Source organism: Schistocerca americana, chromosome X (genome assembly GCF_021461395.2).
Source record: "Schistocerca americana isolate TAMUIC-IGC-003095 chromosome X, iqSchAmer2.1, whole genome shotgun sequence".
Lineage (NCBI taxonomy): Eukaryota > Metazoa > Arthropoda > Insecta > Orthoptera > Acrididae > Schistocerca > Schistocerca americana.
The window spans coordinates 501,949,551-501,977,184 of NC_060130.1; the positions used below are offsets into that span (position 1 = coordinate 501,949,551).

The window sequence follows — 27,634 nt, forward strand, 5'->3', positions numbered from 1 at the left end:
ATGGTTACTTCCTAAAGTGAAATTACAGTAGGTACCGAAAATTGTTTGAGGACTCGCTGCGGCACTATACTGTCTTTTCATCCTTCACAAAACATGTGAAGTATAGGCCTACTATCAGAAAAATGCTACTAAGTTTACATCAACCGTTATACACACAAGACTTCGAAAAGCAACGAATTACGTCTTTCCATTGCGGCTATCGCGCAGTAAATGAAAAACAAAGTCTGGTCCATCGATTGTGATCTAACGTGTAGTTTCCATTTGGGACACTATGAAGTTCACCATGACATACACATAAGCAGCATCCTAGCTCCAACGGAAGTGTCTTTCGCATCAATTTCCTTGTCACATCCTCTAAGTCCTTTTCATAAGAATCATTCTTATGTTATCACCAAACATTTGTGGATTTCGCGAAGCCATATAGACTCCCGGAACGCAGTAATTAATGAAACAACAAACTTCCTGAAAAAAATCTTGTGTGTTCAGACCATTAATATATTCGTCGATTTCGAATACTCTGCCGCTGTCAGCAGTGCTTTCTTCTGCAAAACCAAAGGCAAGTGCTTTATCATAACGTCAGCTACGCTGAAAAGTGTCATTCCGCGGTACACAGAAAACGAAAATCATTCGCGCGGGTGGCGAAATTGTTAACTTCAGAGTCCAAAGTCCCAAATACCTCCCAAGAATACTTTTTACGGACTTCTTCATGAATCCATTAAAAGAACAGGACTTTGAGTTTTCAGCCCATTTAAACGGCTGTTTTCATCCGTGTGCAATTAATTTTTTTCCCTCCAATGACGCTTCAGTTTCTATGCGGATTAGGCTTTACGCCTAGTTCAAGCGAAAGTTAAATTTGATATCTGAGTATTGATTGGAATGATACAGTTTTGCAGTGGTCAATGTCCCTTTCTCCTCCATTCATTGTCCACTGCAAAATGATCAGTCTCAGCTATTCAAGCCGGCTACAAAATTATATAAGTACGGGATGTGTTTACATTATGCCACAGGAAAAAAAGAAAGAAAAGATGTGACTGCTGTAGCAATTTCTCCATTTTTGTAACGATGAATATAAATGGGTTTACAATTCAATCAAACTGTTAAAATTTCTTTGAACTCGCTGTGAAAGAAGTCCAGGAGATTCTGCACAGTTTTAATATTTTGAAAACTGTTCACGATTTTTTTAGCGAACGCCCAACTCTAATTTATTGGGCATAGTTTACAAAACTACTCATGTTCCTATTTTTTTCCCTGGGAAAAACCGAAAGACAAAACTTTAAGCACTTTTTTTTTTTTTTTTTTTTTTTTTTGTAAGAACAGCAAATAACAACATAACGGAATCCATGCGGATCCCTTTACGCAAGTTTTTTCCATTACATGATTATAGTTCAGCGAAATCTGCAATTTGCAGTGAGCAACAAGCTCTTTATTTCACTCGGAACAGGTGGTTGACGCCGGCTAGCGTTCACACTTCACAGTATAAACACAGCTCCGACGTCAACTTTCAGTGATTGGTGAAGCTGTTGTGTGGTTTTTCCATACATTAACGACGTCTTTACCAGGTGACAATGTTTGAAAATTGAAGTACTTTCGGAAATGAAAGTTTCTTACCTTTAACACGCGCGGTTCCTCGGAAATTCACGAGACGAAACAAACACACCACGTGCGTTGCAAAGAACTCACTGCATCCTGAGACCCGGCTACTATTAGTTGGAGTATCGGTACCACGTGACTGGCTTCTGGTGGGGGAGGAAACTTTGAGCGCCAAACGAGTACAGCAGCTGCTGAAGATTTGCTGCCATTCCCGGTTAGTTTGGTGTGCGGTGGTGTCTGAGGCTGTGGGCTGAAATACTATTACAGCAATGGCTGGAGAAGGTAAAGTTAAACTATTCCGCGCACTTATGGTTACAGAGCACATGTTCGCCATTACAGCTGCATGTTTGTAAACAGAGTAACATGTACTGAAGTATTCAAAATACTATTCTTTAAATTAGACGCATATTTTGTCGCACTATTAATCGCTGTTGTCCTTTATACTAATTATCGTACGGAGAAACTTGCGTGTACGTGGGTTAAATTTCTTATCACCAGAGGATTGATACACTTTACTTTAAACTAGTCCGTTATAGGAATCTACATTTAGGGTCTTAATTAGAAAGACTGGGAGTGCGTCGACAACGGCAGCTTATAAGGCGCAGAGTAAGGCAAACAGAACATGTGACACAGCTGTAAGAATTATTTTAATTCACTGCTCGGTTTCTTTTATTTTCATGTTTTCAAACGGGCAGTGAAAGTTTGTTTGGCTGTAAAAGAAATCATTTTACATTCTTAAAGATTTACTTTTCAAATGTGCATTTTGTTTTTAATGTGTGCAGCACTGTAAGATTGTAATATCGTTATATGTGCCCACAAATAAAGGTATTTTCGGGGACAGTGACCCCTCTAAAATATAGGGCATTTTATACTGACTATTCTTGTTGTAGTAGTAGTAGTAGTAGTAAACTCTAGTTCTCAGCCAAAGAGAACTTGTTTCTTGAAACATTTTGCACCATTTTTAAACTATAAAAATTGGAGAGCAGAAGAGCTAATAACAAATACTCCGCTCTATGAACATGAATATTTCAATAATAAGATCTTGTTGTTGCTGTCTGATTACAGCTTTAAGATAAACTTTTTGCATGCATGCCTTATTACTTCCAAAATACCGACCTCAGTAAGATAGGCACATAGTGTGGCTGTGCATGTTCTTAGCTGGTTTTAGCTGTGGTGCGATAAAAAATATTATGGCAAATTTGAAGACCAGCATAATTATAAATTAAAATGCTGTTAATGTAGAATTGGATGCATTAGTGATCAGTCAAGTGTTCAGAAAGCTAATTGGTTAGACCTGACCTAATGTGATAGTTTGTCACAGGTACTTTGCCTGTAGGTAGTGATCTATAGACAATAATAACCCCATTAACAAATCAGGTCTGATGTTAGACAAGTTTTGTGTGTCATTTGACTAGGCGCCGGGCCAAGTCGTCTATACCTCAAAAAGCATCGAACATATATTTAAAAAATTCTGCACTTGCTTTCTTTCCTCTTTTTTTATTTTTATTTTTTTTTTTTTTATTTGCAGAAAGTGATTTAACCTACCTAGGTTATAGAGGTGGTAGCACAACAAATGCAGCAAATATTGGATCGTAGTAGAAACACACAAACCAATATATACTTGTAACTACCATCAAAAATACAGTGACTGTGTGGAAAAAGGAAAGGGGGTCACACACAGGAGGAGGGAAGACAGTACACCGTATTAGCTGTAAGGGTCACAAAAGTTAACACCTAAAGCAAATTCAGAAGAAAGCTGGTTAAGTGACTGTTACTGAATGTAGAAGGGGAGGGGGGGGGGGGGTGCAGCAAGGAGTATTTCTGGCTTCTTTGAAACGGTATCACTTACAGTATGTGATCTTTCACTTACGATTTGTCATTAGGTAGACTTCCATATAATTAAGAAACAATAGTGTCATAATATTGCTGTATTAATTGTTTGATACACAAGAGTACACTTAACTCGGGTTGGAATGAAATATCTCACACACATCTAGACAGGGGAATCTGCAAATTGTGATGGAAAATAATACACTAAGAATATTGGGCTGTCTAACAACAGTACACATTCATATACCTTCAAGTAAGACATCTTTTTTGCAGTGCAGAGGATTTCCATCCACTTCTTATTACCCCTATATATTTCATCCATACAGTGATGAGGGAAGATCACTTCACGCTGATGACAAATAAGTGACTACTCCAATAAGTTTCATTATTCATGTTTGTTGTAACCATTAAAGATGGGTGGTAAAGGGGGAGGGGGGGGGGGGGGTTGTAGCCATAACATGCTCAGCACATAAAACCTCAAATCTCAAATGCCGTGATACAAAGGATAGTTTAAATACAGTGTCAGTGTAATTTCTTTCTTTCATTATCGTAATGTAGTAAGTCGTTGTTCCCCAGTAATTTATTTTTTTTATTTATTTAAATGTCAAGTTCCATAGGACCAAATTGAGGAGCAAATCTCCAAGGTCATGGAACGTGTCAGTACATGAACTTAATGAACTTACAACATAAAAAGTAATAACAGATAAAAATAAATGTTCATGAACCTGAAAGAAAATCGGTCCATAAGTTTAAGCAAACGCTATCAGCAATACAATGAGAATCATCTTAATTTTTCAAGGAACTCCTCGACAGAATAGGAGTGACCCATGAGTAAACTCTTCAGTTTTGATTTGAAAGCGCGTGGATTACTGCTAAGATTTTTTAATTCGTGTGGCAGCTTATTGAAAATGGATGCAGCGGTATACTACATACCTTTTTGCACAAGAGTTAAGGAAGTCCGATCCAAATGGAGGTTTGATTTCTGCCGAGTATTAACTGAGTGAAAGCTGCTAATTGTTGGAAATAAACTAATATTGGTAACAAGAAACGACAATAAGGAATATACATATTGAGAGGCCAATGTCAAAATACCCAGACTCGTAAAAAGAGGTCGACAAGAGGTTCGTGAACTCACACCACTTATTGCCCAAACCGCCCGTTTCTGAGCCAAAAATATCCTTCTAGAATGGGAAGAGTTACCCCAAAACATAACACCATACGACATAAGTGAATGAAAATAAGCAAAGTAGACTAATTTACGTGTCGAAATATCACTCACTTTCGATACCATTCGATCAGTGAAAATGGCAGTATTAAGTCTTTGAACAAGATCCTGAACGTGGGCTTTCCGCGACAGCTTACTATCTATCCGAACACCTAGGAATTTGAACTGTTCAGTTTCACTAATCATATGCCCGTTCTGTGAGATTAAAACGTCAGGTTTTGTTGAACTGCCCCTGCACTCTTTCAAGATATTCAGTTGTCCATAGTAATTATTGCCAACCTAGCGAAGTATTAGTGGTTAGTGTACTGGATTCACATCTGAGAGGACACTGTTCAAATCCCTGTCCTGCCATCCAGCTTTAGGTTTGACATGATTTCCCTAAATTGCTCCAGGCAAATGCTGGGATGATTGCTTTGAGGACGACACAGCTGATTTCCTTTCTCATTTTGTAATCATAGCTTGTGTTTCCTTCTTTCCTTGTACTTCTACCACTGATCAACAACTAATCCTATAGAGTAGATGGCATTTTATCCATAGACAGTCACTCGAATCTACGTATTACATTTCATTGCTTTCAGAGGCTCAACATGATAGTCATCACTACTAACTCTTATTCTTCCTTGTGTACGTATTTTGCAGTGTTCATTATTGAAGATTCATCTTGTCTTTCCTTTCTTTTTTTCCAGGAAACTACAAGTTGGGTAAACTTGTGATTGAAGGAAAGACTAAGAAAGTGTGGGCTCTAGAAGACTCGCCTGATCTGGTTTATGTTGAAAGTAAAGATCGAATCACAGCAGGAGATGGTGTGAAAGCTCATGACTTGGAGGGTAAAGCAGCCGTATCAAACAGAACGAACTGCAAAGTTTTTGAGCTACTCAATTCAGTTGGTAGGTGATATGACCACTTAGCTTTTGCATGGAAGTGCCAATTGTGGTGTTTTGTTGTATAAAGTTAGCATATGCTGTGTTCCATACCTTTAAGCAGTTATGTTTGTTTAAATATTGGTCCAGTACACTAAGGAAGGCTGCAAGAAAAGGGCCGGCCGGTGTGGCCGTGCGGTTCTTGGCACTTCAGTCTGGAACCGCGTGACCGCTACGGTCGCAGGTTCGAACCCTGCCTCGGGCATGGATGTGTGTGATGTCTTTAGGTTAGTTAGGTTTAAGCAGTTCTAAGTTCTAGGGGACTGATGACCACAGAAGTTAAGTCCCATAGTGCTCGGAGCCATTTTGCAAGAAAAGGTGAAGTCACCAATGGCAAAATTTAGCAGTTTGAGTGTAAATACATAGTGAGTGTATGTCAGTAAAATTTGATTTAATTTTTACAGGGCTAAAAACTTCATTTGTGAAGCATGCGGGTGAGAAGGCATTCATTGCTAAGAAGTGTGAAATGGTGCCAATTGAATGGGTAACGCGAAGATTAGCAACAGGTTCATTTTTGAAGAGGCATCCTGGAGTTCCTGAAGGGTATCGCTTTAACCCACCTCTGCAAGAAACCTTTTACAAGGTTAGCTGTTGTTTACTTATAAATTGATATATTGGGACAGTGTTCTAATTTCAGTTGAAAATGAGACTGAGTACTTGTAAATGATGTACACAGGAGTCTTGCAAATCTGGCCATTTTTTGCACGTATGGCTGCCAGATCACTTAGAGTGTGTCAAATTTAATTTAAATATATAGGCACTATACATTATTAAATCTAAAGATACATTAATTTTCATAGAAAACATAGTTCTTGGGTGTGTACATAAAGAGTCCTGTTGATTGCTCACCACAAACGTGTCCCCAATTTTTAGTTGTTGCAATGAGGACAGGTGATGCCAGCACGCATCCGCTTTACAAGCATTGCATCAGTACTCCATGTATCTGGTTGTTGCATAATATACTCCAGGAAGGTGTCTGCAGCTTCAGCACAAGCAGTGTGAGAAATCTTCATGTTCTCTCTTCTATTTTCTCTTCACATTTATCATTATTTTTCTGCACACTTTCAATTATTTCTTCATCACTTTTCTCCATTTGGCCACTTAATAACATATTCTTCTTCAGTTTTGCCTTTTTCTCAGATGTATAGGATTGTTTAACATTGTAATTAACATCATTATAGCACTAAATGGTTCATTGTTGTACACATCATTTCTGCTTGTTGGACGAGATGCCAGATGTGGGTGAGATAAATAAGGTGGTGGACTACTGAATGCCGAATTAGAGTTCAGTATATCGTAAATGTTGATTTATATAATATATATTATTACTTAGAACTTCTTTCTGATGATCTGTGATTTGTCATTTTCTTTTCTGCAGGATGATGCTAATCATGATCCACAGTGGTCAGAAGAACAGATAATATCAGCAAACTTCAACTTAAATGGTGTAGTGATTGGCCAGGATGAGGTTGATATAATGCGCAAAACAACTGTTGTTGTCTTTGAAGTTTTAGAAAAAGCATGGGCTGAAAAAGATTGTGCTCTCATAGATATGAAAATAGAATTTGGAATTGATTCCTCTGGTAAGAAACATTTCAACATTTCTCATTTACATAAATAAAATGAAGTTCTGTGCCCTATGCATGCAGATTTTTGTGTGATGCTGTTACAGAAACATATTACAGAATATAATGATAACATTGCATTGTGAAACTAGTTAATATTATTAGCACTTTTCAGATATAAATTAAGTATTTTAAATGTGGACCGAGAGGCAGATGTGATCAGGAATATATGGTGCACAGTGTGATATGACCATGATAAATGCAAAATGAGGCAATTATTAGTTAGGTTTCCATCTTATCCACCTGTAATTAGATATCTGGATATTTCCATGCACTAAAAGAATAACAGTTTACCTTGCATATTGTTGTAATTGTTTTATTATTATTATGAGGAGAAGTTTGTGCAGCTTTCTTTTGTTCTGTTTTGCAGGGCAGATTTTAATATCAGATGTAATTGATAGTGACTCTTGGAGACTGTGGCCCTCAGGAGACAAACGCCTGATGAAGGATAAGCAGGTGTATCGAAATCTGAGTAAGGTTACAGATGAGGATCTTGCTACAGTTAAGAGAAATTTCATCTGGGTTGCTGAGCAGTTAGAAACTATAATACCAGTTCCAAAGTGTTTGGTAAGCTAATGATAAACAGCATTTTATTGTAATATAAGCATTTTAATTGTGATCTTACGTTCATTCACTAATGTCTTTTCTTACTTCCCAAAACAGGTCGTTATACTTATGGGCTCTCCAGCAGATGAAAAACATTCTTCAGTTATTGCAGACAACTTGAAAGCTATGGGTATTCCATGTGAAATGAGAGTAACGTCTGCACATAAGAACACAGATGAAGCTCTTAAAATAACTGCATTTTATGAAGGTATCTTTATTGTGATGAAATAATATTTCATAAAAAAGGTTGTAGTAGTGGACATATATATAATGTACATGTATTTCTTGACAACTGCAGGTTGTGGCCAGAAAGTAGTATTCATTGCCGTTGCTGGGCGAAGCAATGGTCTTGGACCTGTTCTTTCAGGAAACACATCTTTCCCAGTTATCAATTGCCCACCTGTGAGAGCAGATAATGTCGCACAGGACATTTGGTCTTCATTAAATATACCATCGGGTAAGTATCAAAACAAAAAGATTGTCAATTAATTTCTGTACATAAAAGAAACATTACACAGGCAGATGCTGTCCATTTTGCAACATTCATCTAGTAAGTCATTGATATAGGTTTTGCATAGCACAGTGCAATGTGTCACATGGTGTATTTGGTGTTTCCTCTTCAATTAGTGTGCTCAGCTTAGAAAGTTCTTGGTTTAATCTGGTATGCAATATTTTTAAGAATGTCCCAGTAAAAAGAAGTCACAGACTGAAAGATTTGGAGACTATGGTGGCAAGGCAATGTTAGCAGTCTTTGAAATTAAGGTATTCCTGAACATACGTTTTGCTGCTGCCAGATGGCTATCAATGTGTAGGTAACACCATCCACTTCAATGTGCAGAAAATCAAGCTCTGGAAATGTATGTAATCTTGGAGAGAAAAATCTCTAACATTCAGATGTCAGTGACAGAAAAGAAGGGACCTATCATTTCCACAACACGGCACACAATACGGTAACTTCGGTACTGTGTAATTGATGCTGATTAATCTGAACATTGTTTCTTTTAGCCCAGTAACAAAATCCGCTCATTCACGTAACCACATACATGAAAATTGGTTCCATGAGGCATACAAGGATTCTGAATTAAGTTTACATCATTACAGTCTTTAACTAACAATTGTTCACAAAATTGCAGACACGGGACACAGCCATTAGGATTCAGGTCTTGCACAATCTGAAGATTGTATGGATAAAATTGAATTTGGTAAGAGTATACTTTAAGCTATTCATCTCCGGGCAGGATGTGATAGCAGTACTGAAATTCTTGTTGCGCAGTTTCCAAATTGTCACTTTGTTGATAAATTATAAGCACAAACACTGCCCGCTCTGCACTGCTCCACAGTGACTAAACATTTGTTATTGCTATACAGTTTGACACCTTTTACCCACTTCAGCCACTGCTCCAGGGCTGTTACAATCATCTTAAAATATTTTTCTTTCTCTGTGCCGCTCTACATGCATGGTACACTGGAAGAGGGCAGTGAAGGCAATGATGCGAAACATTGTGCTGTGGTGTTAATTGAGCAGGAGCTATATCAGGAGCATGAATATACTGAGCCCATGAAAACTTAATTTAACAAGATTTTAGTCAACCAAAATATTATTGGATCTGAGAGTGAGGGCACTGTGGTCACCTTATCATGAGTTTTTGAGAAGTTTCATGAGGACTCACTGAACCACTTGATAGCATCTCTGCTCTGTCTTAAACAATCACAGTGTGATGTGTTTTCCTTAGTTATGACTGTAATTGTTTACTGTAATGTCACCACATGTTTCTAATAGCTGCTACATGAAGCAAAGTGCTGTAATATCATGGGAGGGTAATAAAACTGGCCTTGTTTTGAGCATTAAGGTGTAAGTTAGTAAACATTGTAGGCATTCATTCCCTACCTCCCTGGATAGTGTCAGGGAATAGAATCCATGCAGTTGGAGTTTCATTAAGGTCTTATTGTGAATTCAATAACAGTTGTTCCTCACAAAGCATTGCCCGTTGCGGTAGATATAAGTTGACTGGGGTATGTAACTGCTGCTGTCGGTGGTCCAGTTAGCCACACGCTCATCTTGGTTCATGATGATGGCAGCAGCATACCAGTTCAAACTCACGCTGCTACATAAGATGAGAAGCCGTAGCTGATAGCACAGTGACTGCTGCACAATTTAGGAGTCAGTGTTGCTTTGTGGGTGGTCACCATGTGTAGCAGGAACTGTTTGGTGGAAGTCACATGCATTATGTTGAGCTATAGCTTACAATGATCATACACCTCCGCTGTTTTTAAAGGGACAAGTGAACAGTACAGGGTACACTCAACACCACAATGCTTGGGGTGAAATGCTCTTCCAGTAGAACAATACATGTGCATACATCTCGTGCATTACACAGTGCGCTCTGATACTGTCATTAGCTCACCTGCTGCTATGTTAGTTAATTGGAGGGTTGGATTGGTGGAGAGAATGATGTGATGGCATCAGGTCCAGTCTGCTTTGCCAACATCTCTCGACCAATTGCAACAGGTGGAAGTAACTTAGTTTGATATTTCCCCAAGATGACACGACATACGTATGGTCAGATAAGTGATTCTAGCTAGAGGTGTGTCACATTGTGTTTATGATAATAAGCTTTGCACAGTCTGTATAATATGAGTAATATGTCATTCATATGGAACTTCTACTTTGTGATGTTAATTTTTTGATTAGATTGATGAGCTTTTACATTTGAAGTGCCTGGATTGTGTGTGTGACAAATACGAAAGGGTAATAAAGGATACATAGAATGGAAGCTGCTATGAGACCCACGGGAGAATGAGACCAGTTAGTAGGAGCTGTGTAATAAGCATATAAGACTTTGTAACATTATGCATTGATTGATACTAAAATGTAATCTTCATTACAGTTCAAAGTGTCATTCTTGTAAGAAATTCATTGTGATGTGGATAGTGGTGAAGTATAGGTACACTGAATATTTCTTTATTTCACTGAACAAGTATCAAGTGTTGAATCCATAACCATTGGAACCAAAATATTCAAATAGCATTGCAGAACAATTATAAGGCATGTGTCATGATATTCCGTTCAAGTATTGAGAAGAGAAGAACAGCTGGTGTGAAGATATGCTTAACAACCTGTTTTCCAGATACAGTAGTTTGTATGTTCAGATGTATTATGTAAAATTCTTTCTTCGGATGAAAAAGTAATTAATTAATGGGAATGACATGTGGCATAGGTCTCTTTTTCTCAAGTGAAAAATAGATGGATGCAAAAAGACTATCTCTAATGAAAAAGATTTTATATTTATGTAGTCCTTAGATGGACACTTCGGTGTGCCATATACAAATTCTAATTTTGGAGAAAAGCATACTTACAGGCTTTCCTTTCTTTACTGCAAATAATACAAATAGCACACATGAAAATATACATAATTAACATAGGGAAATTAGTTACAGACATTTGCATTCCAGTGGTTTGTTTTGTATTCTTATTTATAGTAACTGAGATTTTGAGAAAAAGTAACTATGTCCACTTAACAAACTTCATTGAAAGAAATGTAGGCACCAGGGAATCAGGAGACCACTTGCAGATGCGAAATTTGTGTGAGCCCTCTTAGATGCAGCCTCCTACATAATTGTAGGACAGTGTGATAGTGGAGTCCTGTGGAGTGTTGGGGTGTTAATGAGACACCATTCAGTTAAGTAATTTATTAGCAAGAGTTTTACATTCATTTTGTCTCCTTCCTGGTGCTGCCTAGCAGTGGTTGTGCTCAGCCTACATTGCACGAAGGTGTGGAGTAGCATGTCAGTGGCCTGAAAGGAATCTGCAGGCAAAGACTCTTACCCTGTAAGGGGTCGGTACTGGGGCCCTGCCATAGGAGGGTACTGTGGCCAGCACATTGTTATAACCTAATGTGGCTGTGCGAGCCTCACTGCTCTCATTGAGTGAAGCTGCACATTTGACTGGCCCCAGAAATCTTCATGCTCCCTGTTGTCAGTTGTCTATTCAAGGCGACTCTTTTCCTGACTTCAGTGCCACCTACAGAGTATTTGAATTTCGCTAGTATTGGAATGGAACATACATATTATGAATAAAAGTCTGGTTTTTAGATTGTTATTTATGATTTGTATTCTGGAGCTTTTGCACAAAGGTGTGTAGCAGAAATAAAGATCTAAAACTCTAGTACAGATGATTGATAAACTATTATTATGAATCCCCTTAAATTACAGCCATTTTACTTCTTGCGCATTGGTAGCATACTTTCAGTAAACAGTAAAGACTTTGACCCATTCAGTGTATGACACTGTCATTTATCTGCATTCACATCACCTGAAATGAGATTTTTACACAAATTCCATCCAGTGTTCAGGTACATAATTATCATGCTTGTGGTGTGCTTTTTCAGTGACAGAAAAATCGTCACTTGCTTGCTCGGACTTCTTGTTCCCTGTACTAACAAGATAACATCCTGCAATGGCAGTTCTTACATTCCTGTTTTGTTTCCAACAACTGTTGGAATATGTGAAAGAATTTCTGAAAAAGATTCATTCTTTGCATTTCCAATGCTATCTTTCCCTGCAAAATTCTAAATATGGATTATCTGAATATGAAACTACGTGCTTAAGCAACCCTCGTATACCAGTACACATAAATATTAACTTAAAACTTGAGATACACAAATGTGTGTGGACTGTTGTTTCTTTACTTATGTACTTACTTACTTACTTGCTTGCTTGTGCTTGCTTACTTCCACATCAGTCCCTGAATCATTGTAAACTTGAAACTTTGCATCACAATCCTCCCCATTCAACAGTTGGTGGACATGGCTCACTGTATTGCTGAACAAAGGCATTTCACTTCCTGGAAGTACACAAATCTGTTAACAGATACTGGCACAACACTCGTTTAAGCATATTTTCTGTTTTTTGCCTGATAGATCTGTATATCAACACAACTGAAAAATAGCAAAATTGGAGGTAGTTATTTCTTTGACTGAAACATCCATATGTACTTGTTGCTGTTATTTGGAATATTCATGTCATTATTGAGGTATTGTACTTACTGAAGCACTGTACTCTTATAAAATAATACTTCATGATTTAACTGGCAGTTTCTGTAGTCTTTAACACTTATTATGTTGGTTTTTATATATGTATGGATAGAAAAAAAATATCCCACTAACACTGCTTCTTGAATGACACTTTAACCTGTGTATACTTTCGAGCCAAATTGGCAGTCATGCTGTGGTAGTTGATTTGCTATATATATGTCACTGAACTTTTGTGGAAGTTCTAATTTTGGTTGGTGAGGTGTCACTTTCATTAGCTGGCAATGCATATGTCATTTTTTATATTACTGTAGTTAATAATTACAGTGTCCAAAGCTGACAAGACATAGAACATGAAATATTATAATAAAAAATCTGTAATTGATTTGGACTTAAGTAGTATGTAAAGATCATTATTGTTGTGGACACTCATTGTGCATTTATTTTACTAATATGACCTGTAATCATTCACATACAGAGCAGTAACACACACAGAATAGCATTATTCTGAGCCAACAGCTTAGTAACAGGTACGAAGTTTCCTCTTGATGGCTCTTTCGTAGGTCAGTGCTAAACATGCATTCTGTTACTCATTTATTCTTGTTTCACATGTGAAATTTATCCACAGGACAGGCCCAATCATATACACTGAGCAACCCATTTCTGTACCGACTGTTGTCATTTCTTAGTACTTGGATGGAGCATCATGACACATGCCTTGCAATTGTTCTTTAATACAGTTAGAAATATTGTTATGCCTTATCAATGACAGAACCAAAATGTTCCAATAAAACTTGCACAACCCTTTCCGTTGACTGCATCATAATGCTATTCTTCAGACACATCCTGTTTGCAGAACATTGTGTTAAAAAATTACAGCACAAAATTTTTTTTTCTAATCCACATTATGCATCATTATTTTCTGTAAAGCCTTTTAAAACATGTGTGATTTATTTTTTTGTTTTTTACATACTGATGTAGCTATTGTAAACAATTGTTTGTTGTGTATCTCTTACAGGCTTAGGGTGCACAACTGTGGTGTATCCTGAAGCTGCTGCCTTGGCCGCAGCTCAGATTCACGGTTTGTGTGACTATGTTGTGTGGTCACGTCTTAGAGTGAAGAAGCTGCAGAACTTCATCAATCTGAAAGTTGCAGATAAAAAGATGAGAAATCTCAATGTGCAATGATATGTAGCATTTGGAAACAGTCTGCTCTCAGTTTAAAGGTGATGCCATGCAACTACTAATTGGGACCATTGATTTGGGAACATTTTAATGGCAGTGATTGTCAGTCTTCCATTAGATGTACTGTAATTTGTATTTCAATAGATATTTTTATAAAATCATACATAGCAATGCTCCAGAAAGTAAATGAGCTGTATTATTCAATAGTCTTTGAATAACTTGTTCCTTTGCATACTGTTTTTATGCTTCTGTGCACTTTATTTCAAGTTTTATGTGCCATATAAGAAATTGCCAATGATGATGGTATATTTTCATATTCCAGTATAGCAAGTAATTCGTAAATTGTCTATATAATTTGTTGACTGATAGCTTATAAAAAAATTTTCACTAATTTCATTTAATAAAATATATTAAAAAGTAACTCTTTATGCCATTTGATAAGAAAATATCACTTCCTCTGTACCTAACATCAACCATCTTTCTTTAAATTTCCCAATAATTTTGAACAAACCATAGTAATACACTACCTTCCATATGATTATAGTGGTTCCATTTGGTAAATATGGGAAAGAATATCAGAAGTCAGTGGTTGTTGTATGTTATGAGGGTAACTCAAAGTAAGTTAGCAGGCAGCAGGTTAAAAATCGGTATTTATTTTGACAGTTGTGCAGGCTGGGGCAGAAACTAATGGAAACTAAATTTTTGTTCAGACATCAGTTATGTTATGAAATCTTGCCACAGTTCACTGCTTGAAGTCCATCGACGTGTGCAGCCCAAACAACAAAATGGATTTCCACACAGGCATTTACAGTTGTTTCTTATAGTTATACAGTAAAAGTGAAATTGTTGAAGTGCAAGCAGTGATGGAAGGCATTCAAATAGTAGTGAAATTACATGTTATAAAATACTGAAGAGAGAAGCATAAAAATTCAGGAGACTGAAAAATACATGAACTTTGAAGCTGTAAAAGGCCATTAAGTAAACTTGTAAGAAGTGAAACTGCAGATCAGAGAAGTAACTTCTGTGTTTTGTTTTGTGGTTCATGGAGTGTTACTCTCACTAGGATGACAATTGGGAAGTGACAGTGTAGTACAGTGTCCTTGTGAAAGTAAAAGTGTCCTGTGGGTGCTGAAGGTGAACAAATGAATACACATGGTTAGTGATAGACGGTGACATTCTTTTCAGGGTGCATATTTGATACTATGTAAACGTCCAGCAGGGAAGGAGGTTTATATTGTATAATTTCATTTTTCGATGTTATACCCAAGGTCAGTTGAGCTGGGCTTTTTCTGCACAGTCGCAATTTACTACTCTTTAGTCCTGACAACCTTTTCTGTGCTTAAAGTCTCCACTGGTAGTCGTCCTGTATGTACTAAATATCCCTCCAATGTCTGTCAACATGTGCTTGACAGATGGTACAAGTAGTCTTGATGGCAGCCCGAGTGGAACTAATCCTCATTTTGTGACAGAGTTCGATAATCATCTTTCAAAACCTTTGGGAAAGGATTGACTTCACAGCTATGTAACAGATGCTGTGATGCAAAAAATGAACTAGTTCAATTTTGACAATTTATATTTTGTGAACATCAAGTTATGAAAAATGTGTGGGTCATTTTTCAGAAGGCATTCTGAACAAAAAATTGTAAACTTAATCATTAATATCATTTCCTCTATTCCACTGCAGTGTAAATATAGAGTAGAGCTTCTCTCTGTTTGTTGAATATCTGTCTGAAAGTTTGAAATTGGAATCAATCACTACGTCACCCATCCCATGATGCTGTCATTTCTACACTGTGCAATGCAATTAAGAATCACTTTTTTTTAAATGCCATAACTGTGTCTCATTGGATATAAAAGTTTGAAATTTGTCTCCAAGGTGCATACAACCTTCTTGTGTAATGGTGCTAAGTGTGGCACCCTGTGATGCCACCCCTCTGCCTCTGTGACACTTCAAATGGTAAGGCATCAACACGTGCAAAGAAAGGCCAGAGTTCAGTTCATCTGACACAAAAGACAAGCATTAAGCCATACTGTACAGCTGAATGTCCTTGGGAAATATAAAACCTGCAGTTTTCCTTCACTTTCAGCCATTTGCAGTACCATCAGGGCTATTTTGGCTTACTTCATAAAGCAGCATCGGTCAATCAACGAATCTACTGAAAGCACTGCCTTCCCTCTTCAGGAACCATATGTTGTTCTGGCCTGGCCACAGATAGCCCCACCACAGGTGGGACCAGATTGGAGGGGTGTCTATATACACTGAAGTGCCAAAGAAACTGGTATAGACATGCGTATTCAAATACATAGATGTGTAAACAGGCAGAATACAGTGCTGTGGTTGGCAATGCCTATATAACGCAACAAGTTTGTGGTGCAATTGTTAGACCAGTTACTGCTGATACAATGGCAGGTTATCAAGATTTAAGTGAGTTCGAATGTTGTGTTATAGTAGGCGGATGAGCGATGGGATACAGCATCTCCGAGGTAGCGATGAAGTGGGGACTTTCCTGTACGGCCATTTCAGGAGTACCATGAACATCAGTAATCCGGTAAAACATCAAATCTCTGACATCACTGCGGCCGGAAAAAGATCCTACAAGAACGGGACCAACGACACCTGAAGAGAATCGTTCAATGTGACAGAAGTGCAACCCTTCCACAAATTGCTGCAGAATTCAACGCTGAGCCATCAACAAGTGTCAGTGTGCAAACCATTCAATGAAACGTCATTGATAGGGGCTTTCGGAGCTGAAGGCCCACTCGTGTACCCTTGACGACTGCGCAACACATAGCTTTACGCCTCGCCGGGGCCTGTCAACACTGTCACTGTACTGTTGATGACTGCAACATGTTGCCTTGTTGTACGAGTCTCATTTCAAATTCTATCAAGCAGATGGATGTGTGTGGGTATGGAGACAACCTCAAGAATCCATGGAACCTGCATGTCAGTAGGGGACTGTTCAAACTGGTGGAAGCTCTGTAATGGTGTGAGGTGTGTGCAGTTGGAGTGATATGGGACCCCTGATACATCTAGATATGACTCTGACAGGTGACACGCACATAAGCAACCTGTCTGATAACCTGCATCCGTTCATGTCCATTGTGCACTCCAACAGACTTGGTCAATTCCAGCAGGATAATGTGACGCTCCACACATCCAGAATTGCCACACACAGGCTCCAGGAGCACTCTTCTCAGCTTAAACACTTCTGCTGGCCACCAAACTCCCCATATATGAACGTTTTTGAGCATATCTGGGATGCTTTGCAACGTGCTGTTCAGAAGAGATCTCCATTCCCTCGTACTCTTGCGGATTTATGGACAATCCTGCAGGATTCATGGTGTCAGTTCTCTCCGCACTACTTCAGACATTAGTTGAGTCCAGGCCACATCTTGTGGCACTTCTGCGTGCTCGTGGGGACGCTACATGATATAAGGGATGTGTACCAGTTTCTTTGGCTCTTCCGTGTAAGTGAGGCACATTTACCAACCCACCATGACAAGGTCTACGGTTAATGGAGTGGGAGGGGGGGGGGCAGTGTGTCAATATTAACATCAAATACATTATTGTTCAAGATATGTAGTAGTTGTCTTTTTTTCTGAATGAATGGTGAGGGGACAGATGGATGAATGAGTGGAGGTGTTACTGCTCTTCGATTGAAAATTCAAAATGGGACAATAATACGCATTAGGATATAAAGCTGCTCATCACATAGAGGAAGCATTGAGTGGCAGACAGGCACATTTAAAAGTAGACTGTTTGAAAATGTCAGTTTTTGGAGAACTTCATCCAAAAGCTGATATTTTCCAAAAGTATGCTTCTAAATGTGCTTGTCTACTGCTCAGTGCCTCCTTTATGTGGCGAGTAGCCATAGATCCTAATTTATATTGTTAGTTTTTGTTTATTGAGCTAGGAGATGCTATAGTTAATGTACCATTCTTATGCAGGGGGAGCTGGCTTCAAATACCTGTCCAACTATGTTGATTTATGTGTTCTGTGGTTGCCCTAAATAATTTTATGTGAATGCTAGTACAGCTCTTTCAAAAAGCACTGACTGTAATTATCTTGATGTGGATGGGAAGTAAAAGTGTAATCTTCCATCCTTTTATAATAAAATATTAACAGTAGGTTTGAATTTTACAGAAGGTAACATCATACAATTTGCGCAATACATTATATGCTGGAAGTCTGTAACAATGAAGGTCAGAAAACTTACGAAACTTTATATAGGTTGGATCTTAATTCTACTGGAAAAGTTTTGATGTTGATGGTAACTGTTTCCTGTGTGTTTTGGTGTAAGACATACTTGGTTTTCAGTGGCTTTGTTGAGAGCAGATGACCGGTAATAAGGAGATACCTCTGGTTATTATGGTCTGTCTTCGCACTCTTTTTGTGGAGCAGGTGAATCAATGCACATTTCCATTCCTGTGGAATTTTCTGTGTATTCCATATTTCTATGACAATTTTATGGACTTTCTTTGTGATGATTCGATCTCTGAGATAATGCTGTCTTCTCCTGGTGCTCTGTTGTTTTTTAGATGTTTTGTAACCTCTTCTAACTCTGTTATTGTAGGCAGTTTTGAATCTGTGAGGTACTGTTTTTGTGAAGTGTAATTTTTCTTTAGGCTTCTTGCAATTGAGGAGTTGATCAAAACAGTTTTTAAGAGCGATGAAATGTATTATTATATTAAAACATTTTATGTACTTTGTCATTATTATTAAAATCCTAGGCATCTGTGGCATGTTAAATCTTGGGATAGTGGCAAATTGTATTTTTAGGAGAGGGGAAGTGAGAACAAGAGGAGATAATGACATTAAAAAGAAATATTCGACTTCTTCAAGACTTTCATCTCTATAAAGGAACAGAAGTAATGAATTTGGCCTAAAAAGAAAATATTTAGTCAAATAAATATGCCAATGTCTGACATTAGGTAAGAATATTTGTGTATTTCATCTAAACATAATATTATTTAACCAAAAACAATTCTATCAGAGGACGCGAAAGAAGTAGCTGCAATGTGCCGTGGTGAATGCTGGGTAAAGAAAGAACTTCCAGTAGTGACAGCTTTGGACCATTTCTCACTGTAAAATTCCCATTAAAGACTGAAGGTCATAGTATAACAGTCACTAACAACTTCTTCTTAAACCCAAACACCTGAAGTGATTTATATGAGGGCATGCTGACTACTAATATCTCCAATTTTTTTTAATGTGAAAACTCAAAGCTTTATAAATAAAACAAATGCTATTAACATTCTACATCTTTATTTATCACATTTATATATTTGCAAGCTTGTGCCTTTAGAAGGCTCAAAATTTTACGGCTGTGTGTAACGTAACTATATCAGTGTGCGAGAAACAGCATTCTTTTGTCAAGTTTCGAATTCGAAGACTCCATCCACATGTGGATCTCCCTCTCCTTCAGTGTGAAAATGTTAGACTACACACAAGGTCTGAGACATCTACAACAACCTGATGCCATGGATTCACAGTCATCGCTCATTCTGCATTGAGCTGTGACTTGGCCCTATCTGTTTCTAAACCTTAAAGAACACCTTTAAGAACTTCACCTTGGTAGTGATGAAGCAGTGCAAGTAGAGGTGAGATTGTGGCTCCATCAACAAAGTCAAACATGCTACAGTGACACTATCAACAAATTGGACTCTGGTTGGAAGAAATGTGTTCATTGCCAGGGTGGCTCCATTGAGAAATAAATATGTAGATGTGAAGATTAAAGGTGTAGAACATTAATAAAGTTTGGTTTATTTAAAAAGCTTTAAGAGATTTCACCTAAAAAAATTCAGAGGAAATACATTTTGGCACCTAATTTATTGAACAGCTCTCTAAGTTCTGTGCTTTAATGTAGTCTTGGAAACATACAAAAGAGCAGTTCTGACACTATACTTGTCTCCAACAGTTAGTCGATTGGGAAATCATTGTATGTAGATATACCAGTATTGATTTTCATTATGGATATTACTGACTGAGGGGACCTGAAGTTCATGATGTCCAGCTTTGGTATGTTCTCACAGTAAGTTTAGCAAGGAGAATAGGACATATCAGAACAGAAACTGGTAGTTTATTTCTAAATCAAAACGTTTTTCATGAAAAAGATGTGTCACAATATATGGTTTGTCTGACAATGATGGTCAAAAGGCAGCAATGAAGAGAATCCTATAAATGAGATTTAGCTAAGAAGAGAAAAACAGTTTCTCACAGTAAATTCAATAAATTCTTCCTAACTGTAGCTGAAAACACGGGTGCCCATATGATTACTTTTATAGGGCTTGGAATAATCCTTAACTCATTCAAGGAAGTAATGTACAAAATGCTGAAATTTTAAAAAAAAGCAAAAAAAAAGGATTCTGCTTGATAATTAGTAATTAAACTACTGCTATGTACAGGAGTTGCACAAAAATACAGAAACACAGTCAGAAATATATGCTTAAACATAAATGTACATACTAGCCAAACCTGCAACTTTTGCAGTTATATTTGACCACAAACAGCATTTGTGCAATGTCTTCAGTATGTTGCAAGCATCAGTTGTAGTCAGAACAGTGTTCTATGTAGTTGTGAGTGCATTATGTCAGAGCTAAGTGAATTCAAATCTGGGCAAATTGTTGCTGCTGATATAGTGGGTTCTTCTGTAACCAAGGTTGTGGAAATGACTGGTGTTTCAAGAGACACTGTGTTGAAGATTTATACCACATATAGCCAAAGCAGAAAAACATGATCCACTGAATCACAATGTGGGCAAAATTGTGTCTTGAATGATAATGACGGATGGTCATTGAAGAGGATTGTGACAAAAAATAAGAGGATGACAGCTGCAAAAGTCACTGCAGAACTGACTGTTGCATTCACGAAACCTGTTGTCCCCGAAACAACACAAAGAGAGCTTCATAAGTAAGGGGCTGCAGGGCGAGATGGAATTCTAGAACCGCTCATCAGTGATGCAAACTCATGTACCCAGATGATGACGACGGTGATTGGTTTGTGGGGCACTCAACTGCACAGTCATCAGGGCCCATACAAAGTCTCAATTTTTACACAGTCTATTTTCTTTTCACAGTCCAGTCTAGTCACTCTCACAAATGATGACAATACAAACACCCAGTCCCCAGGCAGAGAAGAATCCTCCAACCTGGCCGGGAATCGGACTCGGGACCCTGTGATCAAGAGGCAGCAGTGCTAGCCCCTAGATCACGAGCTGCAGACACTCTTGTACCAAGAAAGTGTGGTGCTGAAGCCATAAAACATAGACTATGGAGCAACTGAAAAACATAATGTGGTTGGATTAGTCTTGTTTCGCACTGTTTCCAATTTCTCTCGAGTTTACATCATAAGAGAGAAACAGGGTAGGGATTTGGTGATGATTTGGACTGCCATATCAAGATATTCCAACAGCCCCATGGTTACTCTGTAAGGTCGCATTACTGCCCAGGATTATTTGTCTGTTTCGGCTGATCAGGTCAATCCCATAGAACAACCTTTTTTCCCTAAAGGTGATGTTGTGTTCCAAAATGACAGGATCCCAGTTTGTGCAGCTCATGCCATCCAGAACTGATTTTGTGAGCATGAGGATGAATTGTTGCATCTTCTCTGGCCACTACAGTCACCAGATCTCTATATTATTGTGCCCTTGTAGACTACGTAGGTGAGAAGGGTATGTGATCACTATCCACCTCCACCATTGTAACTTGAACGTGGCACTATTTTGCAGGAAGAATGCTATCAGATTCCCGTGAAAATGATCCAGGACCTGTATTTATCCATTCTGTATGACTGGAAGCTGCCCTGAATGGTAGTAGGGTTGCTATACCATATTAGGCATAGTAATGTGTTGTGTTTTTGGTATCTGCATATTTTTGTCCAACACTTGTAAAAAGGTTATTCAAAAAGACATACCCAAATAAATGATTTTTTTATTTCAAAAAATATAAATTGAATGTAAGTAATCTAAACACCAGTAGAAAGGAGAGGGTCAAGAAGCTGGAGTTACCACTGCTGGAGCACCAACAGTTGCACAGATAACCAGCCACAGTATGCCAGTTGTAAGATGGTACCATTAAGCGTAAAGTTTCCTGTATTCTTGAGTTCAGAAGGAGTGATTTGACAATTTCAGCACAGAGAACATTTCATCTCTGATTCAGCATTGAACCAGCAACTAATAGGAGCATAAACCATTGGTTTAAGCAATTTCAGCAAACTGAATGTCTCTGCAGAGGATACGCACAGGCTGATCACATGTCTCAGATGAAAATGTGAAACAAATTTCGGGATCGATTGGCGACTCCATTGAGTGTCCTGTGCACCACGACCAGATAATGGATATACTTGGAAGGAGAGACAGCATTGGTCGTATTTTTTTTGTTTTATTAACCGCAAAATCGATTTTCGGTCACTTAGTGACCATCCTCAGTGCTAGAAGTTAAAAATTTTCACATAACGATCAGAGAGTATAAAACAGAAAATCACAACTACATCTGCATATGAACATAACAGTTGGTAGGAACATACCTGTATTATACAATTTAAATTGGTAGGCACTGGTGTCAACAAGCTTAGAGCGATCACAAACTGAGGCCGCTGTTTACATGCACTTGTTCAGCAGACCTTGGTGTGACAGGGCTTGGAACGCCCTCTATGTGACATGTGTCACATGAAGACTTAATATTACTGGTTTTGCGAGATATTAACACTAAGTAACTCTTGTGCATTTGTGAATCATGAAGTAATTCAAATTTAAAATGTACGTAAAACACACAGCAAACGAAGGGGGGGAGGAAACATCTAAAATACATTGGCGTATTGTTTTTAAAAAACAAACTTACAAAATAAAAAACAGACCGATAATAAGTTGTCCAAGTGCAGGCCAGGTAAAAGAGAACAAGACAATGGAAAAGAATAATATATGAATAACATGAAATGAGGTATAACACGGATTTTATTAAATGCCATTAAATAATATTCATTACAACAACAAAAAAGGTTTGAGGGTGTAGAGTAACAATTTTGTTATCATATTTAACGATGTGATAATTTACATATCATTCGTCCCATCACTGGTTGCACGCTTCCGCATAAGCACTGGGTCAGAACCCATTCGTACATTCACAGGTTGATAAAACAGTAATAAAATTGCCAAGCAACCGGTTTTGAATATTAATAAAATAATTTGATTTTACATAACTTATAGTAGCAGTGGGACCCATATGAAATAAAAGCAGACTTAAGAAGTACCTATAAGTCTAATTGTGTTATTGAAATAAATTTAAAAATATAAGGTTTGAACAAGTAGTATACATCAAACATCGAGAAACCATCATGAGGAAGGACAGGTAATAGTGCCACTTATACCAGAAATATACATCGTACTTTAGAGAAATTAAACATAGGCTATGCATGATATCCAGCACTTATTCAAACAGAAAAGGAATTGTTAACATACATTAAAAATAATTACGTAAAGTGATAACCGGTTCATATTACTTTGTGTCAATGCCTGAGAGATGTTGACTGCAGTAAAATTATGTTCAGTAGGCGTCCATAAGTTCTGAAAATTACAGAACAAAAGGGAGCATACTTTTCAAAAACCGAAATCAGTAATGTTATTAGAACACACCGAAACATGTGTGTCTATGTGTTGAGATAGTTGGAATAGTGGCCATTGTAAGTGTTCTCATAGCAACTATGACTGAGGCGTTGTATATAAGGGATAACAAGCAACTGATTGCTCGGTCTCCGGCGGTACTCCAAAAGGATACCGCCCTTCGATTGTGCCATTCCAGCACTTATCAAAGCGCTAGGTTTTCAGGTGCCAGCCAGCCAGCTGAGCAGCAGCAGCAGCAGCCCCGGCCCCGTCCGCGGCGGCAGCAGCAGCAGCAGCAGCTGCGGCATTCCTGCCAGCCGTCGTCAGCGCCAGCAGCGTGGGACTCTGGTCTTCGTCCGTCTTTGTCTTCATCTGTCTTCGTCTTCATCCGTCTTTGTCTTCATCTGTCTTCGTCTTCATCCCTCTTCGTCTTCGTCTGTCCCCAGTTTTTTCCTTTCCTTTTCGTCCTGTGCATTTTTGTTTATCCCTGTCGTCACGTCAGCCCCCACCACCACTACCACCACAGCCATAGTTTATACTTCCCCCTCCGCCGCCGCCGCCACCACCACCATTACATGGTGTGCCCAGTCACACTCCCCTCTTTCCATCCCTCCTCTTCTCACTCTCCCTTCGCCCTCGCTCTTTGTCGCCCCCTCTCCAGCTTCTTCCTCCTGCTCCTCTCCCTCTGATCCTTTCCCCCCACTCCCCCCGCCTGTCATTGCAGCTCCAGCTAGGGTGGTGGCCCGTCGGGCGACTGCCCATGCCCAACTCTCCCAATCGCCTTCGCCATCACCGCCACTGCCATCGCCTTCACCGTCACCATTTCCGGTGCCGACTGCTGTGTCCACGTCGGGACCTGCCCCTTCCCGCCACCTCCCTATAGCTCCCGTCCCTCATGTCACCATCCACCCTTCTGCCGCCGTTAAACGCCCTAGTGGCACCACCACCTCCTCCGCTCCCAAAAAGGCCCCGCTCCGTCCTCCTTCCCCCCACCAGGATGCCATGGATGTCTCCCCACCTGGCCCTGCTCCCTCCGCCTCCTCGTCCTCCTCCTCCTCTTCCTCCCCCTCCTCCCCCTCTTTATACAAATACCTCCTCTCCCGTCCCGATCCTTCCCTTCTCGAGGCCCGGAATTTCTTCCTCCTCCTCCGCCAACACTTCCCTGGTGCCCCCATCTCTCTCCTCTCTCCCAGACGGGATTCCGTTCTCATCTCCTGCCCCAGCCCAACCCTCCATACTGACATCCTCTCCCACCTCCTCATCACCCGTTTTGGCCCCAACGCCTCCCTAACCCCTGCTCCTTCTCCATCTCCTACCCGCCAACCCCAACCCCCGTGTCGCCCGCCGACCCTCACCGCCGTGATCACTCGGCTCAGTCTGTCGATCACGGAGGAGGAGGTGTTGGTGGAGCTCAAGGCACATCCCACGCTGGAGGTGCGGGCGGTCCGCCGCATTTTCAACTCGGCCGGCCCCACCCGCCTTATGCGGGTTTTCTCCGAGGACGCCCACTCCATTGACCGTCTCCTGAAGGAGGTTGCCCTCCTCTTCAACCAGCGCTATAAGGTCAACCCCTCCCGTTCCCCTCCTCATTTCCTGCACTGCCAGAGGTGTCTGCACTATAACGCACACCCAACAGCCGAGTGCCGCGAGGTCCCCACCTGCCCACATTGTAGGCAAGCGCACTTCCTCCGGCTGTGCCCTAACCTTCAATCCCCTCCCTCCTGCAATACCTGCAATCTCCCCCATCCCAACTACTCCCAAAAGTGTAAAGCCTGACCCCCTCCGACCTCTCCGGAACTCACCGTCCCTGTCTGTCCTCTGGACGCCCCCGCCCCTCCTGGCAATTCCCTTCGTCCACCCTTTCCAGTGCCCTCACACTCTCCAACAGGTCTCCCTTGCTGCCCGTTCCATTTTCCACTTAAAAATGTATGCCACCTACTCCAACAACCAGGCCCATTACACCTTCTCCCATCTTGACACCCTTGTCTAATTCCCTGTCATGGCGTGACAGCACCGTATCCTTTTCAACAACATACACTCCCTTCCCGCCAACAAGAACCTCTTCCTGCACACCCTTGCCACCCACCGCGTGGATGCCTTCCTTCTCAATGAAACCTTCCTCCGACCCCACCACACCGTCCACACTTCGCCCTACCTCCTTCACCGTTCCGATAATCCCCTCCCGATTGCACGTGGCGGAGTTGCCATTGGCCACCACCGCCAGATCCCCGTTCGGCTCCAACCTTTCCTTCCCAACTCCACCGAACACCTGATCCTTAGTCTCTTCTTCCCCGGCCTTACCGTCACCTGCGCCACCATCTATGTCCGCCCTAACACCCCTATTCCCTTCGACTTCCTCTCCCACGTCGACCGTACCTTCTCCTCCTATGTGATCGCTGCCGACCTCAACATTCATAGTCGTTCCGCCGCCCAGTTACGGCGGTGGCATCGGTTCCTCTCCTCCCTTCAAGGCGACCTCATCCCCATCCCCCAGCACACCCGTCCCGAATCCAATTCCACTCCCGATGTTATCCTTTCCTCCCCCAACCTCCTTGGCCGCATAACGGTGGATGTCCTGGAGCCTATTGGTAGCGACCATCTCCCTGTCCTCCTCACCGTTTCTGACGGTCGTCGCCCCCGCCCCGACCCTCGTAATGACCCTCCCCCTAAGTACGTCTATGACTATTCCCTTGCCAACTGGAATGCCTACTGGGATACCCTCTCCGCCCATGTCGATAGCCACGCCTTCACCTACCACCACACTGACGATGTAACCCATGCTGCCTCCTTTCTCCAGCAGACGTTGTCTGAGGCCATGGAGGCCCACGTCCCAACTGTCGCCATCCACCCCCACCGTCCTACCTTACCCCCACAGGCCGTCCTCCTCCTCCGTGAATCCCGCCATCTCTACCGTGCCTTCCTCCACACGCGTGACCCGGACACACTACGACGTCACCGGCAATTCCAGTGACCCATTCATAATTTGCTCGCGGCTAAGAAACGCCGGGACTGGCGACAGACATGCACCCGTTTAAATGCTACCCTACCTATCAACTCGTCCAAGTTCTGGTCAGCCTTCCGTCGCCTTACCGGAACTATACCCTCCCCCTACTATCCTCTTTTCCATGATGATCACCCCTTCCCTGACACCCTTATTAAGGCCAATCACTTTGCCTCCTACCTCTCCGATTTGTTTTCCATCCCCGATGATCCCCAGTTCGATTACTCCCTCTTCCCGGATGTCCGCGATCGAACTGACACCACTGTCCCTCCCATCGCACCTGGTTTCCAGTACTTGGACAACATTGCACACACGGAACTCAATGCCCCTATCACCACATGGGAACTCATTGCTACACTCTGCACTAAACGCAACACCGCTCCTGGTCACGATCGTGTCACCTACCGTCGCCTTTGTGAAGCTCCTGTCTCTTTCCTCTCCACTCTGGCCAGGCTCTACAATGTAGTCCTGTCCACCAGTTACTACCCCGACCTGTGGAAAATCTCCCGTATCCTGATGTTCCTTAAACCTGGCAAACCGCCGTCCGCCGTCTCCTCCTACTGTCCCATCAGCCTTACCTCAGTCTTCAGCAAGGTCCTGGAATCTATCCTCACCCAACGCATCCACCAGCATCTCCGCCAGCACCGCCTCCTTCCCATTACCCAGTGTGGCTTTCGGTCGTCCTTCTCTTCCGACGACCTTCTCCTTCACCTCACTCATCTCTTTTCCGACCAGCTTAATTCCTGTCGCTCCAAAATCTTCCTCTCCCTGGACCTCGAACGTGCTTATGACCACATATGGCATTCCGGTCTCCTCTTCAAGCTCCAAACCTTCGCCCTTCCCATTAACTACGTCCGTCTGATTGGCTCCTTTCTCTCCCAGCATCCTTCCTACGTCACCATCCATAACACAGATTCCTACAACTTTTTCCCCTCCGCCGGTGTGCCCCAAGGCTCCGTCCTCTCCCCCCTTCTGTACCTTTTGTACACGGTGGACATGCCGCCGCCATCACCCCCTTTCCACCTT

At 40.7% G+C, this 27,634-nt stretch overlaps 2 protein-coding genes across 2 annotated transcripts in view; one reads left to right on the forward strand and one right to left on the reverse strand.

Moving 5' to 3' along the window:
* The window catches only part of LOC124554707 (amidophosphoribosyltransferase-like), a 254,787-nt gene extending 253,056 nt beyond the window's left edge, over positions 1-1,731 (reverse strand). Inside the window, exon 1 of the mRNA XM_047128345.1 lies at positions 1,609-1,731. The gene's annotated coding sequence lies outside the window, so the exon portion shown is untranslated. The remainder of the gene's footprint in view (positions 1-1,608) is intronic.
* On the forward strand, positions 1,721-14,432 carry LOC124554708 (multifunctional protein ADE2-like). The gene is made up of 8 exons (XM_047128347.1): positions 1,721-1,872; positions 5,332-5,532; positions 5,970-6,148; positions 6,944-7,148; positions 7,561-7,757; positions 7,854-8,004; positions 8,095-8,253; positions 13,845-14,432. The coding sequence occupies exons 1-8, from the start codon at positions 1,860-1,862 to the stop codon at positions 14,012-14,014; spliced, it is 1,275 nt and encodes a 424-aa protein (XP_046984303.1). The 5' UTR covers positions 1,721-1,859; the 3' UTR covers positions 14,015-14,432.
* Positions 14,433-27,634: the final 13,202 nt, after the last annotated feature.